At 37.6% G+C, this 23,855-nt stretch overlaps 1 protein-coding gene across 1 annotated transcript in view; it reads right to left on the bottom strand.

The window, feature by feature from the left end:
* The window catches only part of LOC141492907 (solute carrier family 23 member 1-like), a 67,984-nt gene that overhangs the window by 6,774 nt on the left and 37,355 nt on the right, over nt 1-23,855 (bottom strand). The window contains exons 4-8 of the mRNA XM_074193628.1: nt 11,285-11,444; nt 8,276-8,457; nt 5,033-5,153; nt 2,693-2,849; nt 1,127-1,380 (exon numbers count right to left, since the gene is read on the bottom strand). Coding sequence (XP_074049729.1) covers nt 1,127-1,380; nt 2,693-2,849; nt 5,033-5,153; nt 8,276-8,457; nt 11,285-11,444 — 874 coding nt within the window. The remainder of the gene's footprint in view (nt 1-1,126; nt 1,381-2,692; nt 2,850-5,032; nt 5,154-8,275; nt 8,458-11,284; nt 11,445-23,855) is intronic.

Below are 23,855 nucleotides of genomic sequence, written 5' to 3'. Positions count from 1 at the left end.
ACCCTTTATAATTTCTTGCTATGTTGTCCATTAGAATGTAAGCTCCTTGAAGTCTGTCCTTCTCACTGTTAATATTTAGATTCCTAAGGTTTATCTCAGTGTTAGTAGGTATTTAATAAATTCTAGTTGACTGATCCTGATAGAGTCATCTGTTCTTTATTTTTGCATCTAAGAATTGCTTATATTCGCTCTGAGTAACACTAAGACCTCCTGCTCATCTTTTCTTTCTTTCTCCTTCAATGGGCCACAAAGGGTCACCTGCATGGTACCAAAATCAAAACTTTAACCATAACATGACAGGAAATAACATGCTATAATGGAAAGAACACTAAATTTAAAGTAAAAAAATAAAATAAAATAAAATACAAAGTTTGAATCCTGGTTCTGCCACATGGGGGCAGCTGGGTGCTACATTAGACAAAGGGGCAAGGACCTGGAATCAAGAAGACTTAAATTCAGATCCAGACTCAAACATTTACTAGTTTTGTAACCCTGGGCAAATCACCGATTTGTCTCAGTTTCCTCATCTGTAAAATGAGCTGGAGAAGGAAAAGATGAACCACTCCAGTTTCTTTGCCAAAAAACCTCGATAGGGTCCCAAAGAGTCAGACATAACTGAAAATGATTGAAAAGCAACCACAGACAGTATTCCACTTAATATTTAGTCAAATCACCTAACTTCAAACACTGCTAAGCGGCACAGTGGAGAATGTGTGGGCCTGGAGACAAGAAGACCTGAGTTCAACTCAGCCTCAGACTCTTACTAGCTGTGTGACCTTGGTTAAGTCACTTAACCTGCATCTACCTCAGATTCCTCAGTTGTAAAATAGGAATAATAATTGCAGAATATTTATCTCCCAGAGTTGTTATAAAGATCAAATATAATTTTTTTTTGCTCCATTGTAAGCACTTAATATTTTCTTACCCCCTTCCCCACTCTCTGGCTCTCAGTGTGCTTTGCTTATCTTTAAAATTATATGCTGAGATTATATGGTTTCTAAGGTTAACTTGAATGTCTAACATCTATAATACTATAATTCATCAGTAATAATCAACTGGTTTCTGTGCCAGAATTTTGATTTAGTAGGCCAAACACTGGCTGATTTGGCAACCCTATTAACCTTACCCTGGTGATGCCCAGAGCACCAACATTCTCACTGTAGGAGGTGGTACCATTCCCAGTTCCCCATGCTCCTGCTAGGAGGCAGCCAATCCCTTCAATACCGATACCCCGACTGATGGCATGTTTTGGAGGGGGTGGGGCCCCTACGAGTCGGGCACAGGCATAGTAATCCCCCACCGACTCCACCATGGAGGAGATCACCCCAGCAATGATGCCGAACACTCCAGCCAAGCTGATGGTTGGAAGTCCCCATTGCCCTAGAAATGAAATACAGATAAGCAATTAGTTCATCATTCCACCTATCCTCCACCCCACACCCCTTGACTCTGGAAAATCTGCTAGTCTGGGAGACGCATGTGTTTGTGAATCTGGATTAAACCAATTTAAAATGGATATAATATTGGACTTGGAATAAGACATGTGGGTTCAAGGCCCAATAGACAATTCTAGCTACCCAATGGCATAATGATACCTGAGGCACAAAAATAAAATTAGATTGTGGGTAATTTTTAGAAAAATAAAAGTTTTCTTCAAATATTCTATTAGCAGAGCTTGTACAATCTCCATCAACTCAACAGGACCTTTGGGATAGGAATTCTTGTCATAATCCTCCGGGTCTTTGGAAGGGAGGGGAAAGCTGCAGGCCAGTCATCAGAGATCATTAATGATAGGAAAGCCAGGCCCTTCTTGCCATAGCCTTTTTAGGAGCTGAGGGATGGGATCTGAGAAGTTCTTACCTGGGACTATCCTTCCCGTCATAAACTATAAAGCCTAGGCCAGATCTCTTAGCAATTTGGAACCTTCCTTCCCAAACTCAACAAGGTCCCTGGGTTATAGTAGAAATGATCCAATTGGCCTTATTTCTTCAGAAATGGTAAAATCAAGGATTTAGAGTCCTAGTCCTAGATATAAAAAAATATACTAGAAGAAGCAATGCTACTCCATTTTTACCCTCAGGGGTAGAGAGAGAGCCAAGTTATAGAGATGATTATTTTTCCTTCTTCTCTTCCCATTTGGTCCCTGGTTCTAGCTAAATAAGGAAAGTACAAACTCAACAGTGGGTCAGCATGGAGCCAGAGAAGGTGCATGATCTGAAATCTGGTGATTTCCAGTCTAAGGAATTGTGATCTTGGAGACAATAGGTCTCTCAAAGGACTTGTTTTCCAAAGAAATCTAGTGTCAAATTCATTCTAAGGGGAACCTGAATTTTAGTTTGGTCTGGAGTATTTTAGGACATACTGGGCCTTCTCAGAGTTCTCAAGAAGAGCCCTTATTTTACCCTTCCAGTCTGCCTCTAGTAGGTGCCTGCACATCCTTATATCCCACCCTGTTACCTTATTGTCCCATTTGTCCCATTGTCTCATACTTCTAAGGCCAGACTGATCATCAAAATGGCACATGGGGACACAGTTACTTCCAGTCAGGCACCGCTTGGGGAGTTATTGGCTTTGGGGGAAGTATGGGGAGATAAGCAAGGTCCACCCCATTCTCCTAGGACTGTTCTTCAATGTGGTTTCTCCTCACACCTAAATTTTTCCACTAGGCAAGAACAGAAGCCACTGACCATACCTGGGTAAGGGATGCGGAACCAAGGGGCCTCAGATAGAACACTGCCTTTGATGTCTGTTCGGGCCAAATAACCATATGCTGAAGGGGCCGAGGGGAAGACATTGGTGATAGTAAGGATATAGCAGATGATCCAAGAAATGGAGAGTCCCAACAGCACCTGTCCAGAGAAAAATAGCTCAGTGATTCCAGACCCAGTATGAGCTGTCCGCCTCCCAGAAAAGATAGAAAAAGGGAGAAGGAGGGCGTTAAGGAACCAAAATGGAGCCAGAAGTTATCCTGGACTAGAAAAAAGAAAATATCACAAATAATATCAAAAATTAAAAAATAAAGATAGAATATGGATTAGCTAGAGACAAAATTTCTGGAAGGGAGAGGTAGTGGTAGAAAGGAGAAAGGACAACAGACTAGGAGTGAGAAGTCATGTCCTCTAGCCTTGAGTTTTGTCACCTTCTTAGCTATGTTACCTTGAACACATCACAATTTTGTTTCCTTTGGCAGCTTGATGAGCCTTATGGACCCCATCTCAAACATCAGTTAAGACATCAGTCTTTAAAGTTCATAAAATAAAATGCATAGAATTACTAAGGAAATCAATTTTGATATATATAAAAAATATTTTTTAAAGCAAATTTATGCATCCCGGGTCAAAACCCCCTGACCTAGATAGATTGTCTCTAGAGTCCCTTCCAATTTTCAAATTCCCTGATTCTATGATTAAGAGGAACAGAGGAAAAAGCTGGAAGTGAATTCCCATGAGCCCTTTTTTGAGGGAGTTGCTAGAACTATCAACAAGTTAAAAACAAATTAAGGGGCGGTTAGGTGGCACAGTAGATAGAGCACTGGCCCTGGATTCAGGAATACCTGAGTTCAAATGTGACCTCAGATACTTAATAATTACCTAGCTGTGTGACCTTGGGCAAGTCACTTAACCCCAGTTGCCTTACAAAAAAACAAATTGAGCAAAAGCAAGAAAATAATAGAAATATCTACATCTGTTTAAATTAAAAAAACAATAAAAGAGAATTGAACGCTATGGAATTATTGAGAAAGGGTAAAAAATCACTTGTACAAAAATATTCATAGAAGCACTGTTTGTGGTGGCAAAAAATTGGAAATTGAATGAATTTCCATCATTGTGGAGAAGCTGAACAAATTGTGGTATATGCATGTTATGGAACACTATTGTTCTATTAGAAACCAGGAGGGATGGGAATTCAGAGAAGGATTTGCATGAACTGATGCTGATGGAGATGAGCAGAACCAGAAGAACATTGTACACCCTATCAGCAATATGGGGGTGATGATCAACCTTGATAGACTTGCTCATTCCATCAGTGCAACAATCAGGCACAATTTTAGGGTATCTGTGATGGAGAATACCATCTGTATCCAAAGAAAGAATTGTGTAGTTTAAACAAAGATCAAAGACCTTTAATTTTTAAAAAAAAAAAAAGGTATCTTATTATGTAATTTTGCTATCTCTTATATTTTATTTTTTCCTTAAAGACATGATTACTCTCTCAACACATTCAATTTTGATCAGTGTATACCATGGAAACAATGTAAATTAAAGACTATCAAACTACCTTCGAGGGCAGTGAGATTGGGGAGGGAGAATTGTAAAGTTCAAAAAACAATAAAAAAAAACAAAATAAAATGTAAAAAAAAAAGCTATGTAATTAAAATGACCAAGCTTGGACCCTCAGATGAGATAAAGAGATGCATTTTTCTCTTTTTTCTTGGGAAGGTAAGGGATTATTGATATAGAATGTTTGTTTAGCTTTGCAATATTAGTTTAGATTTTGGTAGTGCTGCTGTTCAGTTCTGTTTGACTCTTTGTGACCCCAAAGATGCTCAAATAATTTGCCATTTCCTTCTCCTGTTCATTTTACAGATAAGGAAACTGAGGCAAACAGGGTTAAGTGACTTGCCTAATATCACATAACTAGTCATTGTTGAACTTAGATCTTCCCAACTCCATGCCCATTGCACTACCTAGCTTCCCTTAGATTAGGGTTGGGGGACCTTTTTTCTGCCAAGGGTCATTTGGATATTTATGACATCATTTGTGGACTATATTTAATCAAACATTTAATTAATTCACACCTAACAAGTACTAGATTCATTGAATTTTGAATCCCACCTATAGTTGTCTTGGTATTGCTAGACCAATATGGCCAGTGGGCCAGAGATTTGCCACTCCTACTTTAGATAAACTGGGTTCATTTTTCTTCTTCCTTCTAGTGTAGAGAAGGGGATGGGGCATATTTGGGAATGACAGGGATGCCACAACAAAAAAAGCATTAACAATTTTTTTAAGAACTCAAAAATATAACTTACTGGGAAGATCTGGAACAGGTAGAGTTTAGAAACATGGCATTTCTTGACTTGCCCATAAGATGGTACTGGCACAGGGATGTTTTTCAGATACTGAGAAAACAGTACAATGAGGAAAATGGTCCTGAAACGAAAAAAAAAAATCTAGGCTACTACTGTTTTTGATGAGCAGATATTCCTAAAGATGTCCACTCTCTTAGCTGCTTTCTTTTCCCTTCTGTTACAATTCCCAATTCCTCTTTTTCCCCCATCTAGACTATTGATAAAACCTCATAAGGGATTTCTTTCCAATTCATCTTTAATACTACTACCTGAGTAATCTCTAATGTACTGTCCTGGCCAGGTCATTCCTCTACTCAAAAGTCTTCTGTGGCTCCCTAATAACTAACAAATTAGAAACAGCTGACTGGTCACTGAGGCTCCCTACAGTCTGGTTCCAAGAGACCTTTGCAGTTCAATCATACTGTTTTCCTTCCTTTGGAGAGTTGACCCCAGAGCCAGGAAGACTGGGGATCAAGTCCTGCCTCTGACTAGATAAATCACTTAACCTCTCAATTACGCTTAATGCTCTCTGAAACTCTTTACGATTCTAAATTGTAGAGAAAGTGCCAACCTGTATTGGTGGAAGAAATGTTATGTAGGATTTCCACACACCAAAGAAATCGCAGGTCCAGTGTCCGTTCCTGTCCCTATTCTGACCTGACTTCAGATCCTCTATACCTTGGTCAAATTGACCACTCTTCATCCCTAATTCTCTGGTGATGTCCACTCCTATTTTTGTGTTAGTTCTCAAAGCTGGAATATATTCTTTTCTCTCTTGTCTCCATATTCTAAAATCTCTCTTTTCATTAATGGCCCAGATCTTGGTCCATTTCCTCCATGAAACCCTCTCAACAGTAGAGTTGGAATCAGATTATAATTCTATTTCTTTTCCCATTTAGTTGACTTTTCTAAGACTCAATTTACTTTCAAGTAAAATGAGGTTAGATCCTCAAAGACTCTTAAGGTCCTACCCAGTTCTAATCCTAAAGTCCTGTGAAAAGCAGATCAACAAACATTTGCCATGAATGAAGTGCTAGGTGTGTGTGTGGGGGGGGGGGGGGGGTAACAAAGAAAATGCCAAATCAATTCCTGCCCTCAAGGAGCTTACATTCTAATGGGGGAGACAATACATTAATCTATATATATCAAATGTGTACAGAAGAGATGGAAGGCAGACAGAGGGGGAAGCACTGGTAGTTTAAGGAATGGGTAAGACCTATAAGAAGTGACTTTTGAGTTGTCTAAAAGAAAGCTAGGGATTAAAAGAGCAAAGAGAACATTTCAGGCAACAAGGGCATCCAGTGCAAAGGCAGGGAGAAGAGAGATTTAACACTATGTATGCAACAAGCATGGCAGAACCATGGTAAACATTGAGAATAGTAACATATAAGAAAACATTGAAGGAAAGCAAGAGGGCAAATTGTGAAGATTTTTAAAGCTGTGTCATAAGTTTATATTTAATGTTAGAGACTGAATAGGGAGGGAGTAATAAGGTCTGACTACACTTAAGGAAAATCACCTTGGCAGCTGTGTGGAAATATAGAGTTTGTTTCTTTGACTCTATTTCTATCTGAGGTAGCTGTGACTGGAATGTAGCAGATACTTAATAAATTAATGTTGATTGATTCAGGAGAGATTTGAGGTAGCAAGTCTAATTAGAAGTCCAAGTATGAGATGATGAGGACTTGTGCTAAGGTTATGACTGTACATACGAGATGTGATGGTAGAAAAGCCAGTAAATCAACACTGTCTAGACTGTGGATGTCTTAGGGTTTAGGTGGTACAAGTTTAAGGGAATATAATGTAAGAAGAATGGCTAATAACTGAATTTGTGTGGTAAGCATGGTGAAGAGCTGGGCATGAAAGTACTAATTTGAGCCTGGGTGACTGGGAAGGATGGCAGGGCCACTGAAAATACTAGATAAGTATGGAAGGTGCATGGGTGGGATGGGGATGGAGAATGAGCTCTGTTTTAGATATATTGAATTTGACACGTCTATGGAGTACCCCACTTTTAAATGCCTAATAGGCAGCTGATAATTTGGAACTAGGCTTCCGAAGAGATACTAAAGCTAAATATACAGATCTGGGAATCATTTGCTTAGAGATAACAATTTAACTTATGGGAGCTGATGAGATTTTTAAGGGAGAGATCACAGAAAGGAAAGAGAAGAGAGCACTAGACAGAGTTTGGAATATCCTCACAGTTACTAGATAGAGTTTGAATGAAGATCAGCAAAGGAGACTTAGAATGAGAAATCAAGGATTCCAAAAACCCAGGAGAAAGTGAGTATATATAGGATGAAAAGATGTTCAGTAATGTCTAATGCTAGAAAGGGCAGGGAGAATGAGAATTGAGTATTAGATTTGGCAATAAAGAGATCCCTGGTAACTTTGAAGAGCAGTTTCTGTTGTATGAGGAGCCAGGTGGTTTAGAAGAGAATGAGAGGACAGAAAGGGGTGGCACCAAATATGGATGACTTTTCCCAAGAAGTACAGCTGAGAAAAGTAGAAGACAGTGTGAGGATGGTCAAATCAGCTGAGAGGTTGGGTTTGGTTTTGTTTTTGAGGATGGAAGAGACTTGGGCTTGTTTTAGGTAGTATTTAAGGAAATAGTAAATAGGGAGAGATGGAAGATTAAGGAGAAGATAAAAATTGTGGTGGTGGCAAAATGCTGTAGAAGAGGGAATGAGGACATGAAGGGTATTTATTGAGGCACTGACCTTCACAAGTAGAAGAATATTCTCTTCCCCAGAGACAGCAATGAAGAAGGAGATAGTAGGGGGTGTATATTACTAACAGCAGTTAGTTCTGCTAGTTATAACAGGGTACTAATGAGGCCAAGGTCAATCAGCCTGGTGTCTATGAGGGGTATTCCTCTCCATAAGATGTACCTCTAACTCTAACCAATGTCACATGAAAACATGTTTACTTCTCTCTCTGCCCTTCTTCATTCATGATCTTCAAGCAAAGACTAGGGAGCTTCATGCCTGATGAAAAGAGAGGTTTCTTTTTCAAATATGAGTTGAACTAGCTTGATCACCAGACTCCTTTCCAACTTTGAAATTTTGTGATTCCATCAATTATTAGTTTAAGTCAGAGAATGAATGAACTATGGTGACCACTGACCATAAGATGATCTTCTTAGTAGATGAGATTCCAGACTCATCCTGAAAGGACCCAGTTTCCCCAAGGAAGACTTACATGGCAGAGATGCCCCAGTGGATCCCAGCATCATTCCCGGCAGAGTCAAAGAGAGGCAAAGCCACAAGGGAGATGGTTGGGGCGATGGTCAAGGGGCCAATGAAGCGCAACAGGAAGCCAATGAGGCCAGAGAATCCAACAATGATCTGGACACAGGAAGCCACCATGATGGCACCCTGCAACTGAAAAAGAGCTGTACTTTTATATATCTTGAACTAATGTCAGGACTGAGTGTTTTAGTCTAGCCCCAGTCTACCAATTCTCATTATAAACTTCACTTCTTAAGTCAGTAAATGAACACTATATAGATTATGGATGTCTTAGGGTTTAAGTGATACAAGGCCAAAATTTAATGGAATATAATGGAAATGCACCACCAGGATGAGCCACTGTGGCTTAATTTAAATGAATTTGAGCAACTCTGCTGAGTCTGGGTACAACAAAGATGGGCATGAGAAGACAGAATTTCTTGATCTGGTGGAGGATAAGTACATAATCATGTTTCATTTTATCTGATTGTTATAATGAACAAGTCTAGTTACATGATCTCTGACTAGTCAGGATTCTAACTTCTTAGAGAGACACCATGTTACCTAAGCAATGGAAAAATTCAGTTTGGTTCAATGGAAGGGAAATCTAGTAAATTAAAAAAAGCTAGATTTGAAGGCTGCAGAATCTAGATTCAAATCTTCCTCTGATATTTATTATCTGACCCTAGCTATTAATATCTCTACACCTGGGCTTTCTCTTTTGTAAACTGCATAGGACTCTTTTATAAGTTTTGTGTATAGCACTTTGCAAATGTAAAAATGTGATATAAATATCATCTATTAGGATGATCCAGTTCAATCAAATCAAATAGTGGTGCCTACTATCTGTAAGACAATGCTAAGTTTTTGCCTTTCCCTGACCTGGTGAAAGAGTTCACACCATCACTGACTTTAGGAAATACTATTTGAGAGCACACAATGTTCTTTGTTGCTGTAGCGGATATATGTATATCGACTAAACTGGTAATTTCACTGGTACAATGCAGGAAGATACCATCTTTGCAATTTATAGTCCTAGAATGTTATCTAGAACTCTCTTTTAAATTAAATTAAATTACTTACCTAGGAAGTCACACACAAATATAGGTCATAGACAAGATTTGAACCCACATCTTCCTGATTTCTAGTCCAACTCTTTGCTATTCCAGTGTCATTAGGCATATATATATATATATATATATATATATATATATATATATTTTACAGATCTACAAGAGCAAGCTGCCTAAATAGCTACTCTCCAAGAATACTTGGCAATACGTTGAGGCCTCATAAGTTGAAGGGTTTGCATTTCTTGGTCAAGTCAGCAAAAAAAAGATTTACAAATTTTTACTTTAGGAGCCTGGAATTTATACCCCACTACACAAAGTCTCTTCCCTTTAGCAATTGACCTAATGACCTATAGGAACTTAGACATCCAGACTGGGGATGAGAGAGGGCAGACATAAAGCACCCAAAGAATTAAACTTTTCCTTCCCATCCCATCAGATACCATAATAGTAACTCTATTATGCGTTAGAATCAGTTCATTTTACTATAAACCTAAAGCCCTAGACCCAAATCAAATTGATCTAGTGTCCATTTCTCAATCCCAATCTGCTCTAGAAAATGTAGCAAAAATAAATTACTGAGAATAAAATTATAAAAGAAAATTTCTCTATATTTCCATCTCAATCCAACTACTACTGATAGCAGATTAGATACAATCATGGGCTGTGGCACAGCATTAGGTCAGCTATGTGACTTTCAGATATTGCTAAAGGAAACTCATTAAACTGTCTCAATTATCCATTAAAGGTTGGAAAAAGGAATGTACTGGGAGAAAGGGAAAGGAGAGGTAGAATGAGCTAAGATATTTCACGTACAAGGGCCAAAAAAAGTTTTTGCAATGGTGTGAAAGGGGGGAAGGTAAGGGGGAATAAGGGAGTCTTCATTCTCATCAGAAATGACTCAGAGAGGAAATAACATACTCAATAGGGTATAGAAATCTATCGTACACTGAAGGAAAAAGGAGAGGAAAGGGATGGGAGAAAGGGGATGGGGGGGAGTTGGGAGGGTGGTAGAAGAGAGGGAAAAGACAACACACTTCTAAGGAGGGATAGGGTGAACAGAAAGAAAGAATAAATGGGGGTGGGGAGCGATAGAATGGAGGGACATACAGTTAACAATAGTAATTGTGGAAAAAATATTGAAGCAACTTCTCTAGTGGACTTTTGATAAAAAAAATACAACCCATCCCAGAGAAAAGCTGACAGTATCTGAACACAGACTGAAGTACATTTTTTTTCTCTCACTTAATTTCTCTTGTGGTTTCTCTATCTTTTGGGGGGGAAGTAGATTTATGTTTACGTTCACAACAAGATTATTGTAGTAATGTGGAAATTAATAAATAAATCATTAAAACTTAATTATCCACTAGAGAAAGTCTTCAGAAGAGTGAGAGTTTGCTGAAATCTTTCGTGGCAGTAGGAAAGAGCAAATAGGTTTTGTTTTGTCTGTCCCTCCATAATGTCTTTCTACTATCTTTTATCTTTGTTAATAATTAATGTCCTAGATTGACTTTGAATAGCTCCAGGCAGTTTCCTGCACTGGGGTATGGCTCATCTAGATAGATATATCCATAGTCAAATTTTTACATATAGACTATATTACCGTATATGTCCCCTTTAACCCTAGAGATGGTCATACAACCTTGAACTGATATTTCTCTACAAAACCCCAATACTACCACCTGTTTCCTGCCTATTTCTCTGGATTGGTTAGAAGAATCCCTGACAGCAAGTATGTCAATCTTTTGAACAACTTATATGAAAAGCATAAAAGTTTTCAAAATATTATATATATAGCATTTTGCTTTTGATGGTCTCTCTTACAGTCCCTTCTCATTTTTAGTTCTATAATAACTACCTGCAGCAAAATTGTCCAGAGCCATCTCTTAGCATTTTCTCTCTAGAATTACCTCTCGGATCCTCTTCTGCCATTCCTCAATGAATTCTGGAGAACTGGCATTCACCTGTGTGGCATTAAGAGTCCATTCAGGGCATTTCCAGGCAGGGAGAGAAAGCATGGCCAAGGATGGGGCCACAAAGGCAAATGTCCCTCCCTGGAGAATAGGCAACCTGGAAGAAAAAGAAAACAATGGGGTTATTTAATCACATCTTCTAACCTAGAATGAAAGAACATCTGTGGGTGTCATGATAATTAGTTTGAGGATTGGTTTCAGGATTATCATTCAATCCAGTTCTATCAAAACCTGTTAAATACCTCCTATGTTAATGATACCATGTTAAATGTTTACATTTCCCTGTAATTCTCTATCAAAACACTCTGGTCTGGTCCCCCTTGAACGTGAAGTCCAGTCCATTTATAAAGTTCAAGTAGCTATTCAGTCTTGGAATGAATTCAAAAATTATCTAGTCCAATTCCATGACAAAAATAGAAATTCCTTCAACAATATTTCAACAAAAGTTCATATAGTCCCCACTGGAGATTTCCAGTGTTTAAAATCTGCTTTCCAACTCTGTCCTTTTATATTTGAGATAGCTGCGTTTGTTAGAAAGTTTTTTTGTCTATTGAGTCAAAATCTGTATTCCTGAATTTCTACCCATTGCTCTTAAAGTTTTGAGTTTGCCTCATATTAGTGGAATGATCTTGGACAAATCATTTAATTTTTTCATTTTTAGTTCATCTCTCTACAGGGCAACTAGATGGTACAATAGATAGAGCACCAACCCTGGAGTCAAGAGGACCTGAATTCAAATCCAGCCTCAGACACTTGATGCTTACTAGCTGTGTGACCTTGGACACATCACTTGAATCCATTGTCTCATAAAAAATAAAAATTCATTTCTGAGCCTTGATTTCCTTACCTGTAGAGTGGGGCTCATTATACTTGCATTAGCTACCTTTCGGAGTTGTTGTTGGATTCAAATGAGATCATGGAAAAGAATGAGCCTTGTAATTATGAGCTAACAATTTAGACATAATAATTCAAATACCAATAACAAAAAAGGACAAAGGTTGCCAACTCTGCCTTGTCCCACCAGAATTACTTAAGATTTGTTAAAGCTTCTGCCAGAATCATGATGGAGTTGAAAGACATTTTCTCATCCCAATGTAAATATCAAAGTAGCATGTGTCGGTAGCATAGATCTATTCCTAAAGAAAGGTGTGGAATGGGAGGTCATTGGGGGGAAAAAAAGGTTTTGACTAGGAGATTTTTTTCCCCTATATTGGTCACAACTGGCTATGGATCTAACAAAAGAGCAGAAAAGATGTAAGAAAATAAAAATACTCCATTGGAGGAAGAAGAAGCTTCAGCAACTAAAAAGAGCTCCAGCACATAGCAGTAACAGAGGAGAATCAGGAATTGAAATAACATGGAAATAATAGCTATGGAGAGGGAATAAAACAGAAATGAGTTATGAATCTGAGAGGCACTTTAGCTGAGATACATTAGTAATACAACTGGAGGAAGGGAACGAGCATTTATTTAGTGCCTATTATGTGTTATATACTGGGTCCTGCTTACAGTTGTATTAGTGATAGTTTGCATTTGTGTTCCAAGGAGTATTATAATTTTTTAGAGTTGGCAGGTGGTGCAGTAGCCAGAAAACTGAGCCTGCAATCATGAATATCTGAATTCAAATTCAACCTCAAATAAAATGAAGAAAATAATAGTACCTATCTCCCAGGGTTGTTTGTGAGGATCAAATGAGATAATATTTATAAAGTGCTTAGCACTGTGTCTGGCTTATAAATTGTAGATGCTTGATCAAATCCTCTTCCCTATCCAAAATATGAATTCCTACTCCAACAGATAATTTTACACCTCTACCAAATACGTTCAGTGTGGCGTTCTCATTATCACACAAAGCAACCCATTCCATTGTTATTTCTATTTTTAAAAAATTTATTTGCATTTACAACTTATAAATGTAGAAAACTGTGTAACTATAATTTATAACATTGGGTAATTTCCATCTGTGGGTATAGTCCCGCCCTATATGAAACAAGCCAATCTTCCCTTCCCTATGATTGCCCTTATTAAAGAGAGCTCATTTTCCTTAATCACCTCATATGTGCTGGTTTTCAGATCCTCCCAACTGTGGTAACCCCCTTTTAGATTTTTTCTAGTTTGCTGTAATCCATGTAAAGATTGAACCACATGGCCAGAAGGGGGTCAGAAAACACAACAGGCAGCCTAGAATGGGGTGGCAAAAGGTGCAGGGGAAAAGATATTGTCTGGTCTAGGATGGTGACTCTCAATGTGAACATCAAGGATAAATGGTGGCCTTTACCAGTCTCTCAATTGGATCATCTGAAGTTGGTGTCTGAGTGAAGCACAGGGTAGAAAGGAGCTGTTTACTGTAGGGTACTTTATTCTAGTTCTTTGAAAAATCTGTGATTTCATTGCCTCCACCAATTCAGATAGAAAATTCTCCACCCTTGGTAAATGATTTAATAAATTCCTACTCCAAAAGATAATTTTCCACCTCTACTAAAAGACATTCGGTGATGGTGTTCTGCATTCACGAATAAAATAAAATCTCCAGTAAATAAATAAAACTCCAAAATAAAATCTCCAATAATAAATAAATATCTCCAGTAAATAAAAATCTCTAGACCCTAGATTTCTCATACCACAGGGGTCTTGTTGAACTCCAGCATGTTAATCTTATCCTGCTCACTCAGAAGCCTTACCATATTACTTGGCTTAAATCTTAAGATTTAGTGTGAGAAGAAACTTTAGAGACCATCTAATCCAACCTTGTATTTTACAAGAGTTACAGAGATGAAACTCTTGTTTCAGAATAAAATCTCCAGTAAAAACCTGCCATAGTTTGTGCTTTTCTGGTAAAATCTTCAAGAAGCCTTCATCAGGTCCCTCATGCTACAAATTTTAATGGGTAAGTTTGATTTTGGTAATCCACCGACCACAGGTTGAAAATAGAAAAAAAAAATATGTCCAAAGAGAACAAAGAAAGAAGACAACCCAGAAGAACATATTTATAGTAGTTCTTTTTGTCATGGAAATTAGAAACTAAGTAATTAACTATTTAATAAGCAACTCCAAATAAGATTTTTTTAAAAAAGAAAGAGTCAGAATATAGTAGTTCATGTGATCATCTACTCCCTATTCTCTATTTAGTCTTGGGCAAATCATAAATTATGGTAGAATAATATAATTGAATATCATTGCACTAAAAGGAATGAGGAAATGGATAGTTTCAGAGAAACTTGGCAAGACTTGAATGAATTGATTCAGTAGAACCAGAAAAAAACAACAGTAACATTATAAAGGAAAACACCTTTGACTGACATAAGAACTCTGATCAATGCAATAAACAATTATAATTCTAGGATCAATGATGAAGTAGGCTACCTACTTTCCTCTTGATAGAGCTGTGATAGACTCAAGATGCAAACCAAGACATACTTTTTAAGGTACAGCCAATGTGGGGGCAACTAGGTAGCACAGTGAATAGAGCAATGGCCCTGGAGTCAGGAGGACCTGAGTTCAAATTTGACCCAGATACTTAATAATTACTCCATTGCCCTGCCAAAACAAACAAACAAACAAAAAAAAAAAAAACAAAGGTACAGCCAATGTGGGGATTTGTTCCCTTGATTGAATACTTATTAAAAGTCAAGGGAACCACAAGCATTTACTAAAAGCTTCCTGTCTGCCAGGAACTATACTATGCTCTGGGGATGCAAAGAAAAGGCAAAAAAAAATGATCCCTATTTTCAAGGAGTTCACAGTCTAATAGGAGAGACAACTTGAAAACAGTTTTGTACAAAAAAGATAGAGACAAGATTGTATTTAATAGCGGAGGAAAACAAAGACAAAAAGATCTCAGATGGAAAATACTAAAGAAGCTAAAAAAAAAAAAAAGCTTAGGGCTTTATTTTTTTTTTCCATGGGGACAAGTAGAGTGGTAGAAGGGGTGAAAGTGGGTAAGGATAAAGTAGCAAAAAAGAAAGAAGAAAAGAAAAAGAAAGAAATGTGGAAATTAAAGCATCTCTTTTTTTAAGAAAGATTTTATTTATTTTGAATTTTACAATTTTTCCCCTAATCTTGCTTCCCTCCTTCCCCCCCACCCCCACCAGAAGGCAATCTGTTAGTCTTCACATTGTGTCCATGGTATGCTTTGATTTAAGTTGAATGTGATGAGAGAGAAATCATATCCTTAAGGAAGAAACATAAAGGTATACAAAAGAGGTATACAAAAATGTTGTCCATTGTTTCCTGAAGGAGTATTAAATACTGAAAAATGGGAGATTGTGGGAAGACAAATGAGCGAACATTTTAGACAGGAAGATAGGAGTAAAAAGGAAAAGGAGGAAGAAGAATGATGACCTTTACCTCCCACGCCACCTCCTCCTCCTTAACAACCCATCTTCTGCTCCTTTATGGTCTAAAGAAGAAAACACTAACAAAGATAAGTGATATATGAATGTTGTTCAAAAGGCTGCTCAAAAAGCTGTGGATGGGGGGGTGGCTAGGTGACACAGTGGATAAAGTACCGGCCCTGGAGTCAGGAGTACCTGGGTTCAAATCCTGGAGTCAGGAGCACCTGGGTTCAAATCCTGGAGTCAGGAGCACCTGGGTTCAAATCCCGTCTCAGACACTTAATAATTACCTAACTGTGTGGCCTTGGGCAAGCCACTTAACCCCATTTGCCTTGCAAAAAAAAAAAAGCAGTGGATAAAGGAGAGGAGATTCCATGGTACGTGAAAATCTTACTGTTTTCATTTCCCATATTTTAGAGACCTGATCCAAGGGAAAATTGTGAGAGTGTACAATAATCTAGATTTTAAAACATTTAAGGAATTAAAATCAGCAACAAGCATATATGGCAATATTAGCCCATACATTTTAACTATGATAGAAACATTAGTCAGACAAATATTACCTTCAGAAGATTGGACTATGATAGCAAAAACTGCTTTTACACCAGGAGATTACTTAATATGGAAAACTGAATTTTTTGAGAATTGTAGTAGTCAAGCTAAAAGAAATAAAATAGCAGGGTTAAGAATAACATTTGAAATGCTCACTGGTACTAGTCCCTGGACAGGCATAAATAAACAAACTGGATGTAGCTTACAAGCTTACCAACAAATAGCCATTGCTACAAAACAAGTATGGCTGAAATTGCCTGAAAAGAAAGGAGACAATACTTCATTTACAAAAGTAAAACAAGGAGCTAATGAAAATTTTGCACGATTTCTTGCTAGGCTGCAACAGGCAGTTCAAAGGAGTGTGAAAGATCAGACAGCTTGCTTGATTGTAGCTTGTTTACCTCAACCTTGAAGTTAGCAAAAAGAGGAATTAAGAAAATGGACTAATTAATAATAATGTAGTGATAGAGAATAGTTTTATGGAGACTTGGGAAAACAAATGTTAAAAAGGAAATTTATTTGAAGTTAAAGAAACAGAGAAAGAGACAGTGAGTATTAACAGATGAGAAAGGTATATGCTAAATAAGCAATCACAAAAGAAATGCTATTTGGGGCAGCTAGGTGGCGCAGTGGATAGAGCACCGGCCCTGGAGTCAGTAGTACCTGGGTTCAAATCTGACCTCAGGCACTTAATTATCTAGCTGTGTGACCTTGGGCAAGCCACTTAACCCCATTGCCTTGCAAAAATCTAAAAAAAAAATGCTATTTAACATTGATAAAACTTTGAGGTAGTAAATTTCAGAAAGACAAGAGAATCAGGTCCATTCTAAAGTAAATAATTTGATTATTGCAGAAAATAATGGATCAACTGAGGATTTAAAAACAGAAGACCCCCCCCAGAAAAGATTTAGGACTGTCCCCTTAAAAAGAAGTTGTTTGGTTTACTCTACCTGAAGTGGGGCAGGAGATATTCCAATTAGGCTTCAGGATTTTTCAGTGACTGTTTGCTTTCTCAAAAGTTATACCAGTTAAAAACAAGAAGTTTTAAATATTAAAACCTTTGAATGGAAAAATGTATTGTGAAAAATATAATTGTGTATGTGAGATATATATATATATAGCTGTAAAAATAAAAGTTTAAGTTAAGAACAGAATATACTAAAATCAAAAAGAGCTAATGGAAAAAGACTAGAGGAACACTATATTAAGAGAAAATGTAAGTAGTTCAGTCTGAGTGAGTAATGGTTCTGAAAGAATTGGGAATAGAATAAAAAGGGTTGCAGGGAAAAATGAAAAGGCATATATATAGAGACAATTGGGGGTTTTGAACCATTTGTTAAATATGAAAGTTGGTTTAAGCATGTAGAAAGAAAGTATGAGCAGGTTTAACTTTGTATAAATAAAAAAGATAGATTTTGGGAAGCTTTCGAAAAGTGATTTACAAATTAATGTAAGGAGAGAAAAAGTATAGAAAGCTGTAAGTCTAGACAGAAATCTATATGTTTAATGAAGTTGGGATAATTTGAAAATTGCATTAGGCTGCCACTTGTACAATATCTGGCAGTGAATTGATGGAGAGTAATAAATCCCTTAATGTGAAAAGTTTGATATGAAAGCAATTGCTAGGTAAATGTCAATTTTTGTTATTATTGTTTCTTAATGTGAAAATACATGTAATTGAATTAAGGTGTTTGCTAAAAAAAAAGTTTTTTGATTATAATGTTTTATGGCTCTTCCAGAGTCATAGGAGGAAAAAGAATTAATGGATATGCTAAAACAGATAGGGACAGAATGACCTTGAGAGAGGCCAGGAGTCTGCCAAAACCATTGTCAGCACAAACTTCTGAGTTATGTGCTCTTAATCAGGCTTTAAAATTGCTAAAAGGGGGGGGGTGATAATATTTACATGGATTCAAAATATGCTTGGGGTGTAGTTCATGTATTTGGAAAAATTTGGGGTGAGTAATGATAAACAGTTAAGGTAAAAAATTAGTATATACTAACCTTGATATCTCAAAATGTAGGGAATCTCTAATTCCCAGAACATCATTTTATTAGTGAGGATAGAAAGGTCTTAAAAGATAGAGCACTGATAAGTTAGAATAGCACTGATAAAGATAAGAAGAATTTGCAAACTTTTAAGTTCTGAAAATGAAAATAATTTAAGGTTATTTTGAATATGAGTTTTGGAACTTACAAAATTATTAAGAGAAAGATAAAAAAAAAATCTTTTTTAAAATCTTTTCTTTTTTTATTTATTTAAGGCAATGAGGTTAAATGATTTGCCCAAGGTCACCCAGCTAGGCAATTAAGTGTCTGAGGTCAGATTTAAATTCAGGTTCTCCTGACTTCAAGGCCAGGGCTCTATCCACTGTGCCACCTAGTTGCCCAAATGAAAATCTTTAATCAAAAAGGGATTTTTGGAAACATCTGTCTTAAGAATTTTTTGTATTGCAAAATTCTAGGGAGTAATGGGAATATACATTAAATCGAAATCTGTTATGTATAATTAGCAAACTTTGTATAAGAAAAGATTCAAACAATTTTTGTTGAAAATTTAAAACTGTGTTATAATAACAAGCAATGAATGAATTGAAGTGTCATCCATCACATTTGTAAAGATTTGTTATAAGAAAATTAGAGAATACCTTGCCAACAGGTTATATCTCTCAAGGGCTTTTTGGCCCATAGCATTTGTGAAAAGCTGTATTCTTCCACCTCATGTTTTTTAAAGGGAATATTTATATGTAAGATCAAAGTAGTTTACTTAATATCTGTTATATAAGAAGAAGAAATTATATATACATATGTATCTTGTAACACTGGCATTGGTAAAAGGTTTACATTGGATTTTTAAATTTGTTACATTTATAAAACTAAATTGATGGGGAATCTTATTTTCTATTTGAAAATAGGAATATATTTGAACAAGATGAAAATAAGCTTATAAAACAGAGATGTGAAAGAAATTTGTGGGTAACAGATATTCAGTTAAAAGGTTAACTTTAAGAAAATCTGTTGTTTTGTTTTGTTTTAAGAGAATGAGATGTCAGCGTGGTAACTTTATATTTCACTTAGGTTAAGAATTTACTGTTTAAATTTGAAAGAAGTAAAATTGGGGGGTGGAGCCAAGATGGTGACAAGAAGGGATCAAGTCTTAGGCGCTCTCTGATAAAACATGAAACTAAGGACTCTAACTAAACTTTCGAGAGACAGAACCCACAAAGGGACCCAGTGAAGCAGTTCTCCTACTCAAGGTAACCTGGAAAAGAGCAGAAAGGCTCTGCTCCCCAGGGTCAGAGGGGTGGCCCACCAGAGGGTTGGCCCACCGGAGGGAAAGAACTTCAGCCTCCTGGAGGCAGCCCCAGGGCGCTGGAAACTACGGCTCACAGCAGTGGGGGAGTCTCCTGAGCTGCACCCTGGGGAGCACCGGGCACAAAGTGGGGGAACAGCAGGGGACCTCTGCCAGAGCGAGCACATGGAGCCCAGCCCTCAGGGCACACAGCGTGCAGCATCATCTTTCAGCAGCCCAGACCGGGAAACAGAAGCAGGCAGAGCCGGTAAGCAGGAGCCCCCAGGGCATGAGCCCATTGAGCTGAGGGAGGGGAGTGAAGAGAGACTGTAGAGCTCTGTCCTCTGCCCCCTAGAACAGGAATCTGGGGTTCTGACCACATTCAGATCCTGATGGCAGTCTAGGCCCCCCCATAGAACAGCAGCCTCCCCACCTCAGCCCTGTGGCAGAGGAGGGCACTTATGGTCATTCACAGATCAGGAGGGATGACAGAGCCTCACACACTGAGATCCTTGTGGGAGTGTCCCAAAAGCTCAGGAAGCACCCCAAAACCAGGGTCAGGCTGGGAAAATGAGCAAGCAGAAAAATAAGAGGAAGACCATTGAGAAATATTTTGCTCATGAGCCCAAGAAGGATCAAAATACTCAGTCTGAAGATGAGGAGGTACAAGCTCCTGCAGCTAAAGACTCCAAGAAAAACAGAAATTGGGTTCAGGCTATGACAGAGCTCAAAAAAGACTTTGAAAATCAAATGGAGGAGTTGGAAGAAAAACTGGGAAAAGAAAGGAGAAAGATGCAGGAAAAACATGAAAATGAAGTCAGCAGCCTAGTCAAGGAAATCCAAAAAAATTCTGAAGAAAATAGCATGCTAAAAACCAGCTTAGGTCAAATAGATAAAACAGTTCAAAAAGTTGTTGAGGAGAAGAATGCCTTAAAAAGCAAAATTGGCCAGATGGAAAAAGAGATAAGAAAACTCTCTGAGGAGAACAAATCCTTCAGACAAAGAATAGAATTCAGGGAGATTGATGAATTTACCAGAAATCAGGAATCAATACTTCAAAACCAAAAAAATGAAAAATTAGAAGAAAATGTGAAATATCTCATTGAAAAAAACAACTGATATGGAAAACAGACGTAGGAAAGATAATTTAAAAATTATTGGAATACCTGAAAGTCATGATCAGGAAAAGAGCCTTGACATCATTTTCAAAGAATTACTACAGGAAAATTGCCCTGATATTCTAGAAGCAGAGGGCAAAATAGAAATGGAGCGAATCCACCGATCCCCCCGAGAAAGAGATCCCAAAAAACCAACCCCTAGGAATATTATAGCCAAGTTCCAGAACTCCCAAGTCAAAGAGAAAATATTAGAAGCAGCCAGGACACAATTCAAATACCATGGAGCTGCAGTCAGGATCACACAGGACTTAGCAGCAACTACATTGGAAGCTTGTAGGGCTTGGAATATAATATACTGGAAGGCAAAAGAGCTTAGAATGCAGCCAAGAATGAACTACCCAGCAAGGCTGAATATCCTCTTCCAGGGAAAAAGATGGACTTTCAATGAACCAGGGGAATTTCAAATGTTCCTTTTGGAATGGCCAGAGCTGAACAGAAGGTTTGATCTTCAGATACAGGACTCAAGTGAAGCATGGAGATTGGAGGAGAGGGGGAAAATATGAGGGACTTAATGATGATGAACTGCATGTATTCCTGCATAGAAAATGACACTGATAATACTCATATGAACCTTCTCAGTGAATAGAGCAGGTAGAGGGAGCTTTTATAGTTGAAGCACAGGAGAAAGCTGAATTCGAATATAAAATATGGTATAAAAATGGAGTCAATAGAAAAAAAGGGAAATGTAATGGGAGAAAGAAAAAGGAGAGGGGGAATAGGCCAAGATATTTCATATAATAAGATTTTTTATTATTACAATGAGCTATTGCAATGATATGGAAGGGGGGGAGGCAAGAGGGAATGAAGGAACCTTTGCTCTCATCAGAGGTGGCTAGGAGAGGAAACAGCATATATACTCAATGGGGTATAGGCATCTGGAGTAAGAAGGGGGGGAGCAGGGGGAACGGGTGGGGATGTGAATAAAGGAGGAGAGGATGGACCATGGGGGGAGAGTGGTCAGATATAACACATTTTCTTTCTTACTTCTTGCAAGGGGCTGGGATTGGAAGGCCTGTCCAGGACCATGGGGCCAGGTGGATTCTGGGCCTAAAGGGTGGTATGGGGGCTCAGGGCTTCTTGGCCCCAGGACCAGGGATCTGTCTGCTGCGCCACTTAGCGACCCTACAGCAGAGTCAGAGTGAAAGGAGAGAGAAAATATAGTACATGGTAGTGGAGAAATAAGAAAGGAGGGAGTTGCGATCAGCAATGTCAACGTTGGAAAAATATGGAAGTAACTTTTGCGATGGACTTACCATAAAAAATGCGATCCATCCATGACAGAGTTGTTGGTGTTGGAGCAAAGACTGAAGCACATTTTTTATAATTATTATTATTTGGGGGAGGGTACAGGGCAAATGGGGCTGGGTGGCCTGCCTTGGGCCACATAGCAGGGTGATCTTTGGGTGTCTGAGGCCGGATTTGGACCCAGGTGCTCCTGACTCAAGGGCCAATGCTTTGTCTGCCACCCAGCCACCCCTACTATTATTACTATTTTATTTTATTTTGGGTCTTTTTTTTTTCTTCTTTTAGGTTTTTGCAGGGTAGTGGGGATCAGGTGGCTTGCATATCACACAGCTGGGTGATTGTTGGGACTACGGGGCTGGATGTGGGCTTGGATGCTCGCGACTCCAGGGCTGGTGCTTCATCCATTGTGCTACCTGGCCATACCTACAATTATTACTATTATTCTTTTTTTTAATTTTAATTTTTTTCCTCTCCCCTTTACTTTATCGCCCAAGCAAGTCTATATTCATGGGGGGAGGGGTATTTTGTTTACTCTTAAACAAGAATATTTTATTAATGTTAAAAAAAACATTTGTACAAAATGAGAATTAAAAAATAAAATTAAAATAACAAATTAAATAATTGCAGGTTCAGAAGGCGAATGTACAAGAAATTGGGAAGTATATCTTCACTGCAATTATTTCCAATGATATGAAAGGTTTTGAAAAATGATTAGGAAATTGAAAATTATGCAATCCATAGTTAGATAACTTGCTAATGAGTAAAATGTTGAAAAGTTATGTCATCTAGTTTTGTCAATTTAAGCTATTTTACTGCAATGATGTCAAAGCCTGACATTAATGATTGATTGCTTTGTAGAGGTAATAAAGAAAAGTATCAGAAGTTATGACCTTCTGGGGTCCCTGAAATTTTTAAACAATGTGATGGATCTTATTCTAGATCCGTAGGTCCAAGCAAAATGAAATAATGGAAAGGACCTGATCAATTACGAACATGGGGTCTAGGGTCTGCTTTTGTTTTTTTCATAGATGGAGAAACTGTCTGGATACCAGAAAGGAACATCAGACCGTGCAGACCAGATGAATCAAGTAATACAGAAATGAATAACTTACACTTAAGAAATTGAAAAAGGAAAAGACAAAAGGAGAAGAAAGAACATGGCATGGACTTATAGGACAATTTGTGATGCTCACATTTATCATGAACAATTTGGGGACTGTAAAAGGAACTAAATATTAGACATGTTCAAAACCCTCCATGGATAATTACTATATGACAGGGAGAAAGTATGGCTGAAGTTGTAATGATAGGGGAAGCTGCAAAATATTTAGGATATAACATATTTACTATTGGAAATATCAAAGAAGAGATGCTAAGAAGAGAAGTTAGGTATGATTTTTCTGGCTTAAATAGTATGACACCTATATGTTTCTGTAAATTGTCACAAAATATAACTAGAGTATTAAGAGCTCAGGAGAGAAATAATGAAGATGTTTATCAATTGATGAATACATTACAAACCTCTGTGATCAACATAGGGGATCATGTGGATGCAACAGAGATGAGATTACAATTACAATGTGATTATAGATTTTCTGCTATTTGTGTTACTCCTTTAAAATATAATACTTCACTTATTTCTTGGGATAGTATAAAAATTACTTGAATGGAATATGGTATAATGATTCCATAACTATGGATATGAATCAATTGCATAAAATTGTTAATGATATTACATTGGCACCTAGAAGTAAATGGACTCAGATAATTGATAATTTGTTTAATTATGTTAATAGGTTTGATCCTTTTCATTTTATGAACTAATTAGTGGGCATGTTTCCTGGTGTTTTTGCATCATTATTGGTATTATGTTTCATTTCCATTTGTCTCAAATATCTTTTTTCTCT

The sequence above is a fragment of the Macrotis lagotis genome, chromosome 7, assembly GCF_037893015.1.
Source record: "Macrotis lagotis isolate mMagLag1 chromosome 7, bilby.v1.9.chrom.fasta, whole genome shotgun sequence".
Taxonomy (NCBI): Eukaryota; Metazoa; Chordata; class Mammalia; order Peramelemorphia; family Peramelidae; genus Macrotis; species Macrotis lagotis.
Note: the sequence above shows the minus strand (reverse complement) of the source record. Positions and strands in the feature narration are given on the sequence as shown.